At 50.2% G+C, this 19248-nt stretch overlaps 2 protein-coding genes across 2 annotated transcripts; both read left to right on the top strand.

The window, feature by feature from the left end:
• The first annotated feature begins 5840 nt into the window (after window positions 1-5840).
• On the top strand, window positions 5841-10320 carry LOC128821077 (keratin, type II cytoskeletal 6A-like). Its single transcript, XM_054001949.1, has 9 exons — window positions 5841-6385; window positions 7198-7412; window positions 7921-7981; window positions 8175-8270; window positions 8484-8648; window positions 8828-8953; window positions 9195-9415; window positions 9657-9688; window positions 9795-10320. Exons 1-9 carry the CDS (start codon window positions 5891-5893, stop codon window positions 9989-9991), a joined length of 1608 nt encoding a protein of 535 aa, XP_053857924.1. The 5' UTR covers window positions 5841-5890; the 3' UTR covers window positions 9992-10320.
• A 4154-nt stretch (window positions 10321-14474) lies between these two features.
• Window positions 14475-18262, top strand: LOC128821082 (keratin, type II cytoskeletal 6A-like). The gene is made up of 9 exons (XM_054001953.1): window positions 14475-14966; window positions 15350-15564; window positions 15828-15888; window positions 15984-16079; window positions 16319-16483; window positions 16737-16862; window positions 17259-17479; window positions 17740-17774; window positions 17894-18262. The coding sequence occupies exons 1-9, from the start codon at window positions 14481-14483 to the stop codon at window positions 18100-18102; spliced, it is 1614 nt and encodes a 537-aa protein (XP_053857928.1). The 5' UTR covers window positions 14475-14480; the 3' UTR covers window positions 18103-18262.
• The last annotated feature ends 986 nt before the right edge of the window (window positions 18263-19248 follow it).

Here is a 19248-nt window from a genome sequence, read left to right as displayed (position 1 = left end):
GAAAGCTGGGACAGCCCATTTGCACCACAGGAGGTTTTATGGTGGGTGAATGGTTGGGCTCCATTAATTGAAGAGTTTTACCCACTTTTCAAGCATCTGGCCTTGTTCCTTAGACTGATTTGAGGGAATGGGGACAAGCTCCCAGAGCTGAGGTGGTGATTGGAGGCAGAGCAGCCCAATTTGTTGGGTTTTATCATTGAAAATGTTACATTTGATGGTTTCTAGCTTTTAACACAAGTTGCACAACACATTGGACCATCGGCCACGTCAACACATGGGTCCACCACCAATGAACCCTCCGTGAAAGATCTTTGTCAAATCCTTACCCAGCCCCATGGCACCAGGACAGCTCCCGAGCCTCCGTCAGCCAGTGCTGGGTCTGTCTCCTGCGCTCTGAGGGTGAGGATGCAACCAAAAAAGCCCTGAGCAGCTCTGTGTGTTTTCTGTTTCCAGTGAAGTGTTCTAAGAGCCCATCCTGGCACAACTTCCGTGTGAATTTGCAGAGCAGATGCAAAAAGCTGTATTCAACTTCCATCCTCCTGATTTGCAGAGACCTGAAAAATTTGACACACTCAAGTCAAATGTGACACGTGATTTTAGCTGCCACCAAAACACTGGGTGAAACATTTTCTGAAACCCAACATTTAACTTCAGCATTTCCTATGGGAATGATCCTGTCCCAAAACACTGAACCAACTCCCCTTAACAATTCCAAAAGGAAAGTTTGCAGCTTTTTTGACTCAAAAGCAGAACTCCCATCAAAGAAAATTATTTTAATTTGCAAATTGTTTATTTGCACAGGCTGCAAATGAAACAAGACACGGAATGCCTGCAGGGAAGGCAACACAGGATGCAGCAAATCCAGAATGGAACAATATTCCCAGCTGCCATCTGCTCAGCTGGAGCAATATCCTGCTGCCCAAAGCAGCTGGAGGTCAGGAATGGAACCAATCCCTCGGGACAGCTGAGTGGTAAATAAACACGAGGCCCCCTGGGATCACTGCCCTGTGATTGGATCCACTTTACAGGACACATGGATAATCCTTGTTTGTCTTCCCAGCTCCTTGTGCTGATCCAGGTTTGTTTTAACTGGGAGAAATTAAACTCCACACCAGCACTGTGGATCTTCAGAAGGAAAACCAAGCCAGGAGCAGGATGGAGCTGAGGGATGTGGAATGTGGGACTCTCCAGCAATACCATTTCCAGGGCTCTGTGTTCTTTACTGAGAGAAAAGACATGCCCCAGGGCCAGGAGAAAGGATAGGATAGAACAAATACCCTGTGACCACCGTCAGCCTTTGGAGTTCATGTTTTCATGTAGGGTCACAGCCCCAGCAGCCCAGCCCAGGGCAGGGGATTTTCCAAAGGCATTACAAGGAGATGTGGAGGATCCAGGTTCCTTCAGGTGCCACCAGCCAGGCACCAGAACAGGATAAAGGAGGTACCAGACCCCCCAAAAGTCTGAGGGTCCTTCGAGATGCAGCAGGCCCCAGGGAGAACAAGCCCTCCCAGGCGTGTGCCAGGCAGCAAAGCCTGGAGTGCACCCAGAGTCTCTGTTCTGGCACAGAAAACAATTATCTGGGGAAAGCAGGTCACGCCTACACTTCAAAGTCACCCAGGAGCTGGAGCTGACTGGCCTCCAGATACTGCTGGGAACAGGCTCAAAGGACCCAGCACAGGGCAACACCTATGGGAAAACTTCTGAGGAGCTCGCCCTAATTCATCCCTTCGGGAAATGGGATTCATGGACACTCACCTCTCACCTGGGAGGTCTCAGAGGGGCCTGGCCCCACAGCACAGAGATGCTGTGAGTTCAGTGGTCTCCTGTGGAAAAACCTCTGTCTTGCTGGTCTTCATTAATGCCGGATGAAATAGTAAATTACGCCCGAAATGAGTCGGGTTTGAATTTAGCTTGGAAGCCCAAGTTTAACCCAAAGGCTTTAATTTAAGAAATTAACCTAAATTACATCCTTGACTTTGCTGATCATTAAACTGAGATTAGGTAGCACAGGTGAAGCAATGCAAGGTACTTTGACATGCTCTTGTTTTACAAATATGGTTATTTTTGCAAATAAAACACAGAGAGGAGCATCCAAAAATTTCAGCCCAAGAAGTTGCATCAGATGAAGCATTCTGAGGTGGATTCTGGATAGGAGCAGTGGAGTAGAGGCATGGAGAGGAGGTGATGAAAAGCTGTTGGAGACATCCCTGCTCACTAAACCACAGGAAAATGGCTCCAATTTCTCACTAAAGGGGCTGGAGTTGCATTAGCTGCCCTGACAGAGGCAGAACTCCCTAATCTCAAAGGAGAAGTTTTTACCTTGACAGCAGCATGGTGCAGATGCAAATTCAGCCAAGACTTTACTCCCAGGTTTACAGTGTTTGTAAAGTGTTCTCCTGCCTCTTGCTCTTGGCTTGCAGCTCATCCTGGTGGAAAGAAACAAGGAGGGGGAGGGAAGGGAGTCCAGAACCTGCCCAGTCTCTCTCGCACCAGAGGGACTCTGGCCCAGAGAGACCTGCCCAGACACAGCTCCTGAGGTGGGATCGGGAGGAAAAGCTCCTGAGCAGCGGGTGAGCTCCAGCACCATCCTCTGGAACCTCTGTATCAGGAGGTCCCCGCACCAGAGCAGCAAATCCATGCCATGTCTGGAGCTGCAGGAGCATGGGAGACACACCCCCAGGAGGTACCTGGAAACCCTGAGTTTCATCAACAGAGCAGGGTGGGGACCCCCCTTTCCATCAGCCCATACCCCAAACCTGTAGCTACAGCTCCTTGTGCTCCCAGTTCTGCCTTTTGTAATTACCTCTGAAATTCCTTCCGGATGAGTGACGACCACATCACCTCCACCCTGGCAGAACATGGAATGGAAAGAAATTAATTCCTTCTCAGTTGCTTGGAGGAGCTGCATTATTACTACTGTTATTAACCGTGGGCTCCAACGCACCCAGTGGATTTCTTAGCCAAAAAAAGACAAGTTTCAGATGCAAAGGGAGCCTGAGGGGAAAAAGGAAAGCACTCTCACATCCCACTGGGAGAACTGGGGGAGCTCTGCCCTGCACACTCAGACTCCCCACATTGTGAATCTCCCTGGGGAGGTGTGGCAGCACATTTCTCTCTCTCTCAGGGTTTTTCATAGAGGTGCACAGAGAGAAAGAAAGAGAAAACCATTTCTATTTCTGCTCCTCGTTTTTCTCATGCAGAATGTGCTTGGAGAATTGTTTACCTGGGGTGATTGCTTGGTTGGATTCAGTTGAGGATTGTTTAGACCTGGTGGCCAATCCAATCCACCTGTGTCTGCACTCTCAAGAACAGGGTCACGAGATGTTGGTAGTTAGATATGGTAGTTAGAGAAAGTAGGTATGCAATTTTAGTATCTTCCTTTATATAGTATATTAATGTATTATGGCACAGTTATAATAAAGAAATCATTCAGCCTTCTGAAAATGGAGTCAGACATAATTTCTTCCCATTGGGTTCGCCTGCATTTTACAATAGGGAGGGACAATCTGCCCTTTGGTGCTGATCTCCACTGGAAAAATTGGAATAAAATTCCTTTCAAGTACTCAGAGCTAGGGGAGATGGAGAGAGCTGAGAGAGTATTCCCAAAGGAACCATGGGCTGACAACTTCCAGCTGCTTTTGAATATCTTACGGTCATCTTATGGTAGTTTGGGTGGGAAGGGACTTTAAATCCCATCCCATCCCTGCCATGGGCAGGGACACCTTCCACTATCCCAGCCTGCTCCAGCCTGGCCTTGGACACTTCCAGGGAAGGGGCAGCCACAGCTGCTCTGGGCAACCTGTGCTAGGGCCTCGTCACGTTCACAGGGAGGAATTTCTTCCCAATATCCAACCTAATTTTCCCCTCTTTCAGTTGGAGATCTTTCTTCCTGGGGCTGGAATCCAGCATGTGGGAATGAACCTCATGACCTCAAGTCTTGGTATCTGTCTGCTGGTGGGCAAAGCCCCCAGACTGTTCAATAATCCTTTCAAAAATGCCCTTTGGACACAGACTTTGCTTCCAACTTGTTTGCGTCCAGCTCCCAGGGTGCAGAGTCAGTGACATGGCCTCACTGTGCAAAACCTGCAGGATTCAGCCCTCCCTTGCGATAAAATCTCAGTCTGGCAATAAACACAAAAGCAACCTGACAAACCCTGCCTAAGAATAACATTGAATTCAAAACCTCCATTGCAAACATCGCCCCTCAGAGAGCTGGGATACAACAGGGGCACAAAAAATTTCTCGGAGTTTCCTGCACTTGGATACATCAGCAGGCAGGGGCAGATGGAAGCACAACTGCCCCCACCCTGGTGATTCCTCATTTTTCCATTGATTCCTCATTATTCCATTCTTCCTGTGCTGCAGCCAGCAGCCAGCGCAAGGGGAAGCTGCTCAGGGGTATTCATTTACAATTTCAGCCTTTTGTATAAATAAATTAAATACAAATCCTATTTTCCTGAACAACACAAAACACCACAAGCACTTTTTGTCCCTCAAAATGAATTATTTTTTACTTTTTTATCTTTTATCTTGACTCAAACCACCTGTTAAATGCAAAGGGCTGTGCTGGTACCTGTGGTGGGAAAGACCCAGGATGTCCTAGAAGGTCCTGTGGTTCTGGGCAGAGGGAATCCTGCGCTTTTCAGTGGATTTCAGCAGGCAGGATCACACTTCCAGATGTGCTGAAAGAGCTGATTAAATCCTTGGGAAATGACATTGTGTTTATTAAGTGTGCATTGGGAACAGCCCCGGAGCACTCCATTTCCACAGAGCCAGTGGAGTCAAAGCAGTTGCCATTCCCACAATCTTTCCTCCCATGTATATATTTCTGAGTTGTTTGCTTGTTTGTTTTCATCCTGCTAAAATAAAGTCCAAACCCTCAAACCCGAGGTGGCAGCACATGTTTGTGACACGTGCCAGCTCAGTGGCAGCTGGCAAAATCCACACAGGAACAAAAAGATCTTGTCAAAATATTCCATTTTTATTCATGTAATTGTATTTTTTAGGACAGTGGAATAAGCCTGGAAAAGCAGGATTTCCAGAGGGACCTGAGCTTTTTAGGGATGGGAGCAAAATTCTTTTGATTCTATCACTATCACGATTTCTGTGGTGGCTCAGAGGGGACCATGTGGTCCACGGAATCACAGGATGGTTTGGATGGGAAGGGACCTTCAGGATCATCCACTCCCATGGACAGGGACACCCTCCATAGACCAGGTGGATCCAAATTCCATCTGACCCAGCCTTGGACACTTCCAGGGATGGGGAGTGCACAACTTCTCTGGGCAAATTTCACAAGAATCTTCTCACAAAGATATCCCAAAACCCAAGGATAAAACAGTTGACTGCAGGGCTGGCTGTGGAACTGGCACCGGTCCCACTCCTAAAGCACAAGGATTTAAACTTTCCCAATCCCTGCTTGTGAACAAAAGGGGCAAAAGCAATCCCGAGGGATGAAGTTTTCCAATGACAGAGCTGTTGAGTGACAGGCACTTGAGCGGTGTTTTGCTGGCAGTGCCCAGCGTGACTCATCAGCACTTTCCAGCTTTGAAATGGGGACGAGTCTGGCTGTCTACAAAGACCGGCGACAGTTATTCCCAAACAATTCCCTGTTGCTGAGAACCTGGGCTGTATTATTTCAGCAGGGCGTGTGTGCAGAGTGAGTTCACTCTCCAGAATGCTGTTGGACATGCCAAGCCTAATTCATCAGAAAGATGATCCACCTCATCCAACCCATCCCAGGCTCATACATGCATAAAAGGGCTCTCCCTAGCCCTTGCAGAGCACAGGTTCACCTCTCTCCTTTCCCTCCTACTCCTTGCTCCAGGCCAGCACCTTTGCTGCTTTATTCTAGCTGCAGCATCCACCCCAATCCAAAAAAACCCCAGCAATGTCTCGCCAGTCCACCGTGAGGATTCAGAGGGGGAGAAGTGGCTTCAGCGCTGCTTCGGCCATGGTCCCCAACACGTGCCGGACCAGCTTCAGCTCCTGCTCCGTCACCCGCCTGGGCAGCTGCAATGCTGGCAGTGGCTTTGCCAGGGTCGGGGGGGGCTTTGGAAGCAAAAGCCTCTACAACGTTGGTGGCTGCAAGAAGATCTCTGTGGCTGGAAGGGGTGGCAGCTTCTACGGCTCGGCAGGGTTTGGTGGTGGCGCCGGGAGTGTGTACGGGGGCGGCTTTGGTGTTCCAGCCAACCTTGGCTACGGATACGGGGCCTTTGGGGGTGGCCCTGGATTCCCAGCTGGGGGCATCCACGAAGTCTCCATCAATCAGAGCCTTCTGAAACCGCTCAACTTGGAGATTGACCCTAACATCCAAAGGATCCGAAAAGAGGAGAAGGAACAAATCAAAACCCTCAACAACAAATTCGCCTCTTTCATTGATAAGGTGAGCTTTCCTAAATATCTGATTTTTTTGACAGGGACACTTTTCTTTTCTGCTTGATGAGGACAAAAGCTGATCAAGGAGGAATAGAAGTGAGGAATAAGACTGGAAGATGTCCTGGAAGCTCCAGGGAATGGCACCTGTTCCATAGCGGTTGCCATGAATTAATCATTCAGTGCTTGAGTTCCTCCTCTTTTGCTGCTCTACATCTCACAGGCAGTGGGGAAAGAAATCTCCAGAGGAAAATCCCACCCTTCTGGAGACTTTAGGCTGAGCATTTCAGGAGCCTTGGGAACAGCTTTGTAAATGATCAAATGAATTCCAGAAACCCACCTAATCTGTCTCTCCACCACATTTCACTGATGTACAAGAACATCTGCTCAGCTCCTGCTCTAGTCAAGCTGCTCCTCTGTGGTTTCAAGGAAAATGCTGCAATATTTTGGACATTTAGTGGGTTAGGGGAGCTCTAGACAAGGGAAGGAGAAGCAGCACCTTAACAATGTCATTTTAATTAAAGACCAAGCCCTGCTTTGCTCCTTATGTGATTTTGCTCACATTTTTCACACAAAATCCCTATACCTGGTCTCAATTTAAACAATGAACAGGAAGCCTGAAAATCAAGGGTTATTCCAGAGTTTCTAACACTGAACAGGGTCCCTGCAATCAAAACTCCCAGCAGATGAGAATTTGGCTCTGAAAACCAGCTGGAAGGAGCATTTTACCCTCTCGTCCAGCTCTGAGACCCTCCCATTTGCAGGGAAATTCTCCCCAGTCTCTGTTCTTTCAAAGCCCCTTCAGGATATTTCTCCTTCCAGGTCCGATTCCTTGAGCAACAAAACAAAGTGCTGGAAACCAAGTGGAGTTTGCTGCAGGAGCAGGGAATGAAAACAGTGAGGAACAACCTGGAGCCGCTTTTCGAGACCTACATCAACAACCTGCGGGTGCAGCTGAACTCATTGCTGAGCGACAAGGGGAGGCTGGAGGGAGAACTCGTTAACACCCAGTACCTGGTCGAGGACTTCAAGAAGAAGTAAGTCTTGAGCTAATGCTCTACTCACCTCAGCAGGTGCAGCCTTTCTCCTCTCAACATCCTTAAACCAACTGGAGGATCCAGGAGAGTCTGGGATCCTGGAATTCCTGGCAATAACATTTTCTCAAAGAGAAATTTTCTCAGTAACGGAGTAACAGATCCGAGTACGCCAGCATTTAGGGAATAATTTGGAGCATGATCAAAGACTTATTAACTAAATTACCTACTGAGAGGGAAAAATTACACAGTAGGTCTGAAAGTTTCAGAGCAGCACATTTCATTTGCTTAAAACAGCAGAAGGAGGATGACTAATGGCCAGAAATAAGTAAAAAATAATGGATTTGTTCGAATTGTTTTGATGTACTTGTTTTAACTGGTTCAGCTCCTGGTCTCTCATTGAGGGAAAAGAGCATTGTATGCAAAGTGCTCTGAAGTAAATTCATTCCAGCAAACTCAAATCTTTCTGTTACCTGCCCAAACAAAAACTCCCTGTGCCGCCCTCCTTTAGGTATGAAGATGAGATCAACAGAAGGACCATCGCAGAGAACGAATTTGTGACGCTCAAGAAGGTGAGAGCAAATTCCAGGGCACTGTGGGACAGCTCACTGTAGAGCTCTGATCACCCACTCAGTCACAAATCCACCCATTACAATTCCAACCCCTTCCATTTTATTATGGTTTCTTCCCTGGACTGTTATCACAATGCATGTTCCTGATTTACTGATAGGGGTGTAAACCACCCAAGAATCTCTCATCCCCCAGGATGTAGATGCTTCCTACATGAACAAGGTGGAACTCCAAGCCAGGGCAGATGCGCTGAGTGAAGAAATTAATTTCCTGAGAGCACTGTACGAAGCAGTGAGTACAACCAGCTCCAAAACATCCCAGCCCTCAGTGAAGAGCTCCTCTCCCTCCGGGTGATGCTAAATCCTTCCCCTCTGTTGAGTTGCACCAACACCTGGAGCTGTTCAGATAACGATCTATAACAGCCTCTCCCAGGTCTGCAGCTCACCTGGAAGGGTGAAAAGGCATCTCCCAAGGGGATTACCTCATTCCCTGTGCTCTTTGCAGGAGCTGTCCCAGATGCAGACCCAGATCTCTGACACCTCTGTGGTTCTCACCATGGACAACAACCGGAACCTGGACCTGGACAGCATCATCTCTGAGGTCAAGGCACAGTACGAGGACATCGCCAACCGCAGCCGCGCCGAGGCCGAGTCCTGGTACCAGACCAAGGTGAAGGATCTGGGGTTTCCATGCTCTTATCTTCATCTCTTGTCTGGAACAGATAAAGACCGATTCTTCCAAGAAAACCTTCCCAGCTGTTGATCTGGGCTTGAGGAGGGACTCTCAGGCTCCTGGCAACTCCAAAAATGGTGGATTTTCCTTTGACTGGTTGTTCCTCTCTGTGACAGTACGAGGAGCTGCAGGCCACGGCCGGCAGGCATGGGGACGACCTCCGGAACACCAAGCAGGAGATCTCGGAGCTCAACCGCCACGTCCAGCGGCTCCGATCTGAGATTGACAGCGTGAAAAAGCAGGTGAAGGACAGCAAACCCCACTTTTAACCAATTTAGCCCCAGACTTGCAAGGGAGAGGAAGGGAGAGGTTGGAGCAACCTGAACAGCTCTGCTCAGGTTGACCCTTTTTCATTCAAAGAGAAAACTGTCACTAAAACTGGTGGAGCTGATGGTGCTGGGATAAAACCTTGTGCTTGCAGGGGAGGTAAAGAACAGCCTGGGTCTGGGGTGGGGACTTTGAGCAGAGCTTTGTGTTCCACAGTGTGCAAACCTGAAAGCTGCCATCGCCGATGCCGAGGAGCGCGGGGAGCTGACCCTCAAGGACGCCAAGGCCAAACTGGCTGAGCTGGAGGATGCTCTGCAACAGGCCAAGGCTGACCTGGCCCGGCAGCTCCGAGAGTACCAGGAGCTCATGAACGTCAAGCTGGCCTTGGACATCGAGATTGCGACCTACAGGAAGCTGCTGGAGGGCGAGGAGTGCAGGTGGGTGGGAAACATCCAGCCCTGGGGCTGGGGATGGCACAGGAGAAGCTCAGCATTTCGGGAATGCTAAACAGGGGTCACAGAGTGGGGAGATTATCCCAAATAATGGAAATTACAAAAATCCATGAATTATGCTGTGATTTTATTTTGCTCCCCAAAGGCCTTTGGGAAATGTATCTTATTGTTCCCCTCCCCCAATATCAACAGACTTCTAATCCTCTTGTGTTCCATCCCTGAACAGGCTGGCTGGAGATGGGGTCCCAGTGAATATCTGTAAGTCTCTAAAATATAAGAATTGCCTTATCTAAACATTCCTGTGTCTCTACACCAAGGAGCCAATGCCCAGAGACACTGAAACATTTCCTTCTCCTCCTTGCAGCCGTCACCAGAACAACAGTGGGAACAGGATATGGAGGAGGGAGCAACCTCAGCATGGGAGGGGGGATCTGCAATCTGGGGAACAGCTTCAACTGTGGGAGCGTTCCCGGGGTGAGCAGCACCACCCTTGGAGCTGGCAGCAGCTCCAGCATGAAGTTTGTCTCCAGCTCCTCCACCAGAAGAAGTTACAGGAGCTAAAGTTCTCCTTCCAGTCACCGCCACGCACCATAAAACACCAAAACTGGTCCTTTACTGGAGCGTGGCGGGGTGAGCACCACCAGGGCCACCTGCACCCCAAGTCCTGTCCCACAGGAGCCTTACTTTAGGAACTCTCTCTCAGCTGTGTTGTCTTGCACACGTCCTGTTGGGCTCAGCCCTGGAACCTGAGTCTCACTGGGTTAAATTTGCAGCTCGCTTGCTCCAGCTCAGCAATTTTTGGCCGGATTTTGTATATAAAATGTGTCCCATGACTGTTCGTCTCTCTTCACTTTCTGGAGTTTGTCTAATAAAAATGCACATGTAATTTATTCTATTTTGTAGTCCTTTTAATTAAAGAGGTACAAGAGCAAATGCAAACACAGGTAACAAGAAGTTTCCCTCAGGCCCTGACCAGTTAAAGACTCAGATTTTTGCTCCTCACTCAGATTTACTGAATTTCACTGTCAGCAGCCAGAACACCCCAGCCCAGCAGGAACCTCAGAGGGAGGTTTGGTGTTGATTTCGACATTCCCTCCCCACTGTGCAGGGAAAACACCTGGAAGCCAAACACCAGGACACGCCAAGGCAGGAGTCAGGCACAGGGGAAAAGGTCTGAGCTTCATTTACTTCCAGCACCCAGCCCATGGAGCATCCAAGAGCCTGGATCCCGAGGCTGGGATCCCAGTGCCAGGTGTGTGATGTACTTGCACAAACCTCAGACAAGAGGGAATTAATTCCCAAGGGAGCCAGAGCAACCCCCTGGCTTGTTCAGGTGAATCATCCACCCCAAACCCCTGGTGTCACCCACGCCTTGGAGCCAGCAGTGCCAACATCTGCCCGAGCAGGCTGAGAGCCCTCCCTGGCTCAGGGTCCTGGAGCTGATGTTCCCTCTCCTCTAAGCACACAGAGGGGAAAGATCAGGTCCATACTCTGGTCAGCAAGAATCATGAACCAGATGTGGTCCTACACTGAATTAAATGTCACTAATCCAGTAGCAATTAAAAAAATCAAGAAAGATATTTATTTCACTGTTGAAAAGTGAAAGTCTTCAAGATCCAGTGTTTCTTCAGGTTCTTAGGATATGTTGGAGACAAGGTCTTGTTTTGAGATGGTGGAAGAAAAACCAGAGGAGGTGTAGGGATTTCAGATGTGGTTCTGACTAATTGGGAGAAATTAATGGGGGAGTAAAAGCAGAGAAACATCTGCAGTGAGAGATCTCACTGCTGGAAGGTCACTTGAATGAGTTTTTTCCAGTTGTGACTGGAAAAAACAGGCAAGCCCTCACTCCCTGGATTTTAATAGGTTCAAGTAATGAGTAGAGAGGCTCTCTTAAGAAAATATTAATGGATTTGGGGAAATAGAAGGGAACTAGCAGTGCTGGAATGACAGACTGGATTCAGGGTTTCCTTCAGGACCAGTAGTTTCCCTTAACTTTCTAGGATGCCCTGTGCTCTGCATGTGTATCCCTGAGGAAATCTCCCTCCTGGAATCTTGCAGGCTTGGTTGTGGATCTGCTGTGGGTCCCCACTCCTGCTCCACCACCTCTCTCAGCAGCCTCCAGGGAAGGAGCAATATCCTCCCTCCCTCAGAACAGCAGGCTGGGCCAGCTCAGCCAATGGCCTTCCTTCTGCTGCCCAAACTCACCACGAGGATATGGGATTGTATAATCCCAGAATCCCAGAGGCTGGAAAAGCCCTCCCAGATCACTGAATCCAACCTGTGCAATCCCCACCTTGTAACCCAGCCCAGAGCACCAAGTGCCACATCCAGTCCTTCCTTGGACACCTCCAGGATGGGGACTCCAAACCTCCCTGGGCAGCCCCTGCCAATGCCCATGGAGAAATTCCCCCTGATGTCCAACCTCGACCTCCCCTAGCACAGTCTGAGGCTGCTTCCTCTTGTCCTGTTGCTCCCTTGGAGCACAGCCTGACTCTCCCCTGGCTGCCTCCTCCTGTCAGGGAATTCCCCTGAGCCTCCTGTTCTCCAGGCTGAGCCATTACAGATCCCTCAGGAGTTCTCCAGACCCTTCCCTCGTGCTCCAGCCGCTTCCCCAGTTCCATTCCAGTCTCTGGACACGCTCCAGCCCCTCATGTTGTGAGGGGTCACTACATGGGGCATTAGCAGGAGTCTTGGAGCCACCAAAACCAGCTGGGGGGTGGGAAGGACGTGGAGGCAATTTTATGAATGGTGTTCTCAGACCTGTTCTTTCTGTGAAAACTGTCCACATTCCACAGAGTCATCAGGGTTGGAAGAGACCTTCAGGATGACCCAGTCCAGCACTACCATGACCACCCTAAACCCAAATGTGCCAAATCACCCTGATCAGGAAATGTCCAAGTCTGGCCCAGGAGGGAGTTTCCATCATCTGTGACACCAACACTTGGTCCCACATCCAACAGGGACATCAGGAGGTGCTGCCCACTGCATCCACAGCTGGGTCACAGCACAGAGAGTTCAAAGCCTGTCATCCAGCCCAGGAAATGCCAGAGCCAGAATATTTGTTCTTCCAGGGCATCACATTTCTGGATACACAACCAACCTACAGCTGTCCCTGCCGAAGAGCAGGGCCCTGGTCTCCAGGCTGTCACCTCCTGCATCCCATCAGATTGCAGCCATGACCTGGGGCTGGTATTTCAGCAGGAGAAGATGATTCCCATTAATTTCAGCCCAGCCCAGATTAAAGCCTTAGTCATAATGACATGGATGGTGCTGGCACTCAGGGGCCTGGATTTGCAGTGTGTGGAGGGAGCTGATTGCAGGTTGGTGCCCATAAGGATTTTACAGAGTTCTTTAGGACAGCCCGAGGCTCAGTCACACGAGCTCCTCTCTCTTAAAAACGCCTGCTTGTTGTAACACACGGGAGCTGAAACACTCCCAAGACAGTTATTGTCATTCCAGGGTGTGTAATGCAAATGTTACAAGAACAGAGAGAAAAATAGAAATAAAATTAAAAAAGCTTAGCTGAAAAGCAAAACGAGATGATGAGAAACTGCTCATTTCCCTCCTGAGACCTGGTCACACTCACTTTTTTGTCCGGCTGCCACATGTGCCAGGACAAGCTCCTGAAATATGCACCTGCAAACTCCTGCAGCACATCCCAGTGCCTGAACATGGCTGGGGAAAGCTACAGATTCCCAGGAATGCTCTGTGGGAGGGCTGCCACCTCCTCCGAGGAGTGGGTGCTCAGCTTGGGCACCTGCAGCAGAGACAAACCATGACAAACCCCAGGGGCTGCAGGGGCTGGGAAAAGTCTGCCCACCCCTGGGCATCCAGACACGGCACCAGGAGAGACCTGGGAGCATCTTGGCTGCTCTAGGACAATCCCCTGTGTGCTGGAGCTGAGACACCGTGTCCTTCACGGTCCTTCCTAACCCCTGTTTGGCTTTTCCTGGAAGCCACAGGGTGTAGGAGTGAAGAGAGGAGTCTGTGAGCAACGTCGTAAGCACTGAATTTCCTGGTGAGTAAGAGGGGAAAAATAACAGGCGTGGGGAGGGCAGCCTGGTAACACCGTGTGGAGGCAAGGTCATCCCATGAGTCAGGAAACAGATCAAAAATCTGCACAGGTGAAGCCCTGAGAAATCACCGAGTCAGCATTTGTGGCATCACTGATGATGGAAACTCCCTTCTGGATCAGGTTCTGATGTTTCACCATCTGTTGTCAGTCCAAATCAGGGTGATTTGGCACTTTTGGAGACATGGTCTAGGGTGGTCATGGTAGTGCTAGGCTGGCAGCTGGACTGGGTCGTCCTGAAGGCTGATGACTCTGTGCAATGTGGACAGTTCTCACAGAAAGAAAAGGTCTGAGAACACCACTCATAAAATTCCCTCCACATCCTTCCCTCTCCCCAGCTGTTTTTTGGTGGCGGGTGCTCCAAGACTCCCCCATCACCACCCTGGCCCTCCCTCCATCACTTCTTTCCCTCTCCTGTACCAGCTGTGCTTTAAAGAATTCTCGTTTAGGCACGGAACAAGAGAACAGTTCCCATCAGGTTGGGACCTGAGGTGCTGTTGCCCCTCTGGAGTTTGCTCAAAACCTTGATCAGAGACTTCTCAGAGTTCAGACCCTGCACCACGAGCCAACACTCCAAAATCGACCAAATTAACCTTACACAATGCGTGTTGATTCATCCATGGACTGGAGATGAGCAAGCACTTGCCCAACAAGGAACCATCTCCTGCAGCAGTGGAAGGAGGGAGTGGGAAAGGGGTGGCTGCAAACAGGAGCTGAGAAGCCACTATCGAGGTTTTCTCAGATATTTCAACACCAAAAAAATGCAACCTCTGCCCTTTTTTGAAAGCTCCATAGGTGCTCATGGTGAACTCACTGTGGGTGTGCCGGGCCCGGTTAATCAGTGGGATAAGCCCCACATCGGAGCCATCCCCTCCTAAGGAGGGTATAAAGGGCCAGTCCCAGGCTGGGGAAGCACAGCTTCACCTCCAGCCACTTCCTCTCATTCCTTTACTCCTTGGATCACTCCTGGCAGCTGCCATGTCCCGCCAGTGCGCCGTGAGGAGCCCGGCCAGAACTTGCTTCAGCGCTGCTTCTGCCTTCATCCCAAACGCCAGCAGCTCCAGCCTCTGCCTGCGCCCTGCACCCCAAGCTGGAGGCTGTGGGGCCACCACTGGCTATGGAAGGTTCACTGGAGGGTTTGGAAGCAGGAGCCTCCACAGCCTTGGCGAATGCCAGAGGATCTCTGTAGCTGGACGAGGTGGTGTCTCCTACGGACCTGCAGGTTTTGGTGCCGGCACTGGGATCTCCTGTGGGTTTGGTGGGGCAGTTGCTGGTCCATTTGGGTTTGGTGGTGGCCCTGGATTCCCTGCTGTCCCATTTGGGGGCATCCAGGAAGTGTCAGTCAACCAGAGCCTTCTGAAGCCGCTCAAGCTGGAGTTTCACCCCAATATCCAGAGTATCCGTAAGGATGAGAAGGATCAGATTCAAACCCTCAACAATAAATTTGCCTCCTTCATCGACAAGGTGAGAGCTGAGAGTCCTGGTTATGCTGTGGTGATTCTTTGGTGGGGAAGCACAAACAAGGGTGAATTATATCTTTAGCCACAATTTTGCTGCTCCTATACTGCCACTTCAAAAATCCCAGCAGCCTGGGAACAAATCCTGAGGGTTTCCAGTTTTGAGCCCATTTACACGTTTCAGGAACGCTTCAGTGAGACCAGAAACAGGGACAAAGTGGTGGTACTGGATGTAAGGAAGCAGAGTTGGGAAAGACAGCAGGAGTGTTTAAATTGTCAGTGGTTCCTGAGGGGCTGAGACCTCCCACCTTCCAGCAAGAGAATTCTTGCAGGATGTCCCTCACATCTCCAAGGAAAACCATCCTAAATAAAACACCCTTCTCTTTCCAGGTCCGATTCCTTGAACAACAAAACAAGGTCCTGGAGACCAAATGGGCTCTTCTGCAAGAACAAGGGAACAAAACAGTGAGAAAGAACATTGAGCCCCTTTTTGACACCTACCTAAACAACCTCAGGAGGCACCTGAGCAGCCTAATGACAGACAAGGAGAACCTAGGAGGGGAGCTGAGCAAGATACAGAGCATTGCTGAGGACTTCAAGAACAAGTGAGTCTGTTCATGGTCTTCCTGGGCCTGGGTGGGCTGCAACAGATGCAGAAAACAAGGGAAAAAAGCCTTTTTGCTGATTTAATCCTTTGAGAAAAGCCTGAGTTTAATACAAGATATGGCTGAAAAGTCACAGGCAGAAAATTACAGGGCAAAAAGACTAAGGAGCAGAACTGTACACACAAAAAATGTAGAGGCTGGTCCTGAAAACATGAAATTATTTTAAAACAAGCCTAGACCACCCTTCCACCTCCATTCCACAGATACGAAGAGGAGCTCAACAAGCGCGCAGACGTCGAGAACGAGTTTGTGACCCTGAAAAAGGTGGGTGCCCACCCACCTGCAAGAAACCCCTTCTCCAGCTTTTCCTCTGCTTCCCTGAAACTTGCCTCATTCTGGTGATGTGTCTCCTCTCCTAGGAGGTGGACACTGCCTATCTGGACAAGACAGAGCTGCAGGCCAGGCTGGATTCACTCACAGAGGAGATCGACTTCCTCAGAGCCCTCTACGAAGCTGTGAGCACCAAAGCTTATATCAGTCCTTGCCTTCCTTTCCCATTTCAGAGCCTCAGGGCTGACTGTTTTCCCCTCTGTTGCGCTAAATAATTCAGTGGTTTTTCCATTTCACATTTCTGCATGAAGCTGTCTTGGAAAAATCCTTTTGTTCACCCAGCTCTCACCTCTCACCCTGGGGCTTTCCATCCTCCAAGCAACACTCGTGTTGTGACTCTCAGGAATATTTGCTGCTTTTGCAGGAGCTGTCCCAGATGCAGAGCCAGATCTCCGACACCTCTGTCATCCTGACCATGGACAACAACCGGAGCCTGGACATGGAGGGCATCATCGCCGAGGTGAAGGCGCAGTACGAGGACATCGCCAACCGCAGCCGCGCCGAGGCCGAGTCCTGGTATCAATCCAGGGTAAGTGCCAGGGAAGGCTTCTGCAAGGAGAAAGCCATCGTGCCATCCCCAAAGTCCCCCGGGGAGATGGGTCCCACTGTGATTTTGAAACACAGAATATCCTCAGATTTAATAACCCCATGGAATTCGGAAGTGTTAATGTGGGATTGGGAACACGCACACATTTTGCAGCGCAAACACCCCCAAACCTACACTCTGTTGGGCTCTAAATCCAGTTTATTTTCCTTTGACTGGTTGTTCCTCTCTGTGACAGTACGAGGAGCTGCAGGCCACGGCCGGCAGGCATGGGGACGACCTCCGGAACACCAAGCAGGAGATCTCGGAGCTCAACCGCCACGTCCAGCGGCTCCGATCTGAGATTGACAGCGTGAAAAAGCAGGTGAAGGACAGCACCAGTGCATCAAATATGACTCTTGCTGTGACCTGACCTCTGAGTTGCCCAGGGAATAAAAATAAATTCAACCAAGGGAGCTCTGCTGGATCAGGAATGAACATGACAGGATTTATATCAGAGCAGTGACATCACCAAGAGTTACTCAGTGTAGTATCAATGACCCCAAGGAGATTCTGAGAGTTGTGGAGGTAAATCCAGATTGTCACCTGGCTCAGGACATGGATCAGTTCAATGAATTGGATTCAGTTCATGGGTCAGTGATGGTTAAGATCACACCTATTGATGTTAACCCAAACATCAGACATGGGATCGGGACCTCAGGATACAAAGAGATGGATTATGCTTTTGATAAGGAATGAAAATCTGGATTTTCCCCTGCAGGTCACTGGGCTGCAGACGGCCATCAATGATGCAGAACAGCGTGGGGAGCTGGCCCTCAAGGACGCCAGGGCCAAGCTGGAGGAACTGGAGACAGCCCTGCAGAAAGCCAAGGCTGACCTGGCCCGGCAGCTGCGGGAATACCAGGAGCTCATGAACGTCAAGCTGGCCCTGGACATCGAGATCGCGACCTACAGGAAGCTGCTGGAGGGCGAGGAGAGCAGGTGGGTGGGATTTTATATACCAGTTTTCTGAGGTGCAATGGAGTTAAAGACCCTGGTCAGGTTTTGGTCCACATTCAGACCTGAAAGCTGTTTAAAGACCACTGAGTGCCTGTGAAGAGGAGCTGTTTAGGAACAGCAGCCTTTCACACAGACTTCCCAGCTTTCAAAAATATCCAATGGAAATTTTGCTGCCTTTGTGAGCAGGTCCTGCTCACGGGTTCCCTTTGAAGTCTCACTGGCTCTCTTTTGCTCCCTGACAGGCTCTCTGGGGAAGGTGCTGGCTCAGTGAACATCTGTAAGTAACTTTGAGAGACATTTGGCACTTTCTAGATCTACCTCCCACCCCTGCTTAGAGCCTATCCCACTCACCCACTTCCTGTGGATTCCTCTCATGAGGTCGTTTTCCTCTGGCAGCTGTGACCAGAAGCACTTCAGGAATGGGATATGGAAGCAGGAACTGCCTGAGCTCCAGTGGCGGGGCTGCAGGTGGGCTCTGTGCTGGAATGGGAATGGGCTCCATCTCCGGAAGTGGATACGGCACAGGTGGCTCATGCATGGTCGGAGGCAGCAGCTCCAGCTTCAAGTCCATCTCCACCAGCTCTTCCTCTGGGAGATGTTATTGAGGAGCTGACTCCAGGCCCCAGCGCCACCAGCGCTGAGGCTCCTCTTGGGTCCAATTCTCACCCAGCTCCTTCAAAAGATTTGGAAATAAAACCCATCTGTCACTATTTATATAAAAGATGCTGTGCTCCCGTTTGTCCTTTGACCCTCAACATTCTTCATTTCCCAGTGTTTGTCTAATAAAAGGCATGTGGAATTAATTATGTCGCATCCTCTTTTTAATTCCAATTCTTTTATCTTGTGGCAAAGGGGGGTTGGCACAGCACAGTAACTTTGCTGCTTTGAAGGTAAAAAAAGTCACACGGAAGTTGAGACAACTCCTTCCACTCCAACTCCATGGACCTCATATCCAACAGGAATAGAACATTTGGATGTTCCATTTCCATGAGGATGGGAAGACATGTACCCTTCCTGCTTGGTACAAGAGAAAGTCCTTTTATCTTAATTCTTCCATTATGACATCTCAGCCTTCTATGCCACAGTAGTTGTGCCCAAACTTCTGTAATCAAATGGGATGAGTCATGGAGGGATATAAATCCGATTTTCCCAAGAAAATGAGTGCTGCAGCTCGTCTGATCTGCACACACATCTGCAGGGACTGATAAAACACCTCCACTACCATTACCATAATTAGAAATGGAAAATACCCATTAAACCAGTTGGGGGCTGGACTGGGCGCACAGCAGGCACAGCCCGTGTCCCCACCAGGAGCTCCACTGCCTGCAGGCCCACGTCCAGACACTTCTGTGAGGGGTAACAGCCGAGATCCACACCTGGATGGAACCATCGAGGACGTCAGGGCCTGGCAGGAAAACAAAGAGAGCACCTGGAAAGGGCTCTGCCTGGGGTGAGGTGAGCACCCCCAGCTCTCCCAGCCGGGCTCCAGAGGGGCTCCAGCCCTGGAGCAGCTCCGTGGCCTCCTCTGGGCTCTCTCCAGCAGCTCCTCATCCTCCCTGTGCGGGCCCCCAGGGCTGGAGCAGCTCTGCAGGTGGGGTCTCACCTGGGCACAGGGGCAGAGCCGCCCTCCCTCTGCCCACGCTGGGGCTCAGCCCAGCTCGGGGGTCTCTGGGTTCTGTCCAGCTCTCACCCCCTGGCACCCCCAGGTCCTTCTCCCAGGGCTGCTCCATCTGCTCATCCCCCTGGGTCCA

Source organism: Vidua macroura, chromosome 34 (assembly GCF_024509145.1).
Source record: "Vidua macroura isolate BioBank_ID:100142 chromosome 34, ASM2450914v1, whole genome shotgun sequence".
In the NCBI taxonomy this organism is placed as follows: domain Eukaryota; kingdom Metazoa; phylum Chordata; class Aves; order Passeriformes; family Viduidae; genus Vidua; species Vidua macroura.
Note: the sequence above shows the minus strand (reverse complement) of the source record. Positions and strands in the feature narration are given on the sequence as shown.

Coding starts and splice junctions, on each gene's coding strand:
- LOC128821082 (XM_054001953.1), top strand. CDS start 14,481: ATGTCCCGCCAGTGCGCCGTGAGGAGCCCGGCCAGAACTTGCTTCAGC. Junction 16,080..16,318: donor TCAGAGCCCTCTACGAAGCT/GTGAGCACCAAA, acceptor CTGCTTTTGCAG/GAGCTGTCCCAGATGCAGAG. Junction 17,775..17,893: donor TGCTGGCTCAGTGAACATCT/GTAAGTAACTTT, acceptor TTCCTCTGGCAG/CTGTGACCAGAAGCACTTCA.
- LOC128821077 (XM_054001949.1), top strand. CDS start 5,891: ATGTCTCGCCAGTCCACCGTGAGGATTCAGAGGGGGAGAAGTGGCTTC. Junction 8,954..9,194: donor TTGACAGCGTGAAAAAGCAG/GTGAAGGACAGC, acceptor TGTGTTCCACAG/TGTGCAAACCTGAAAGCTGC. Junction 9,689..9,794: donor TGGGGTCCCAGTGAATATCT/GTAAGTCTCTAA, acceptor TCCTCCTTGCAG/CCGTCACCAGAACAACAGTG.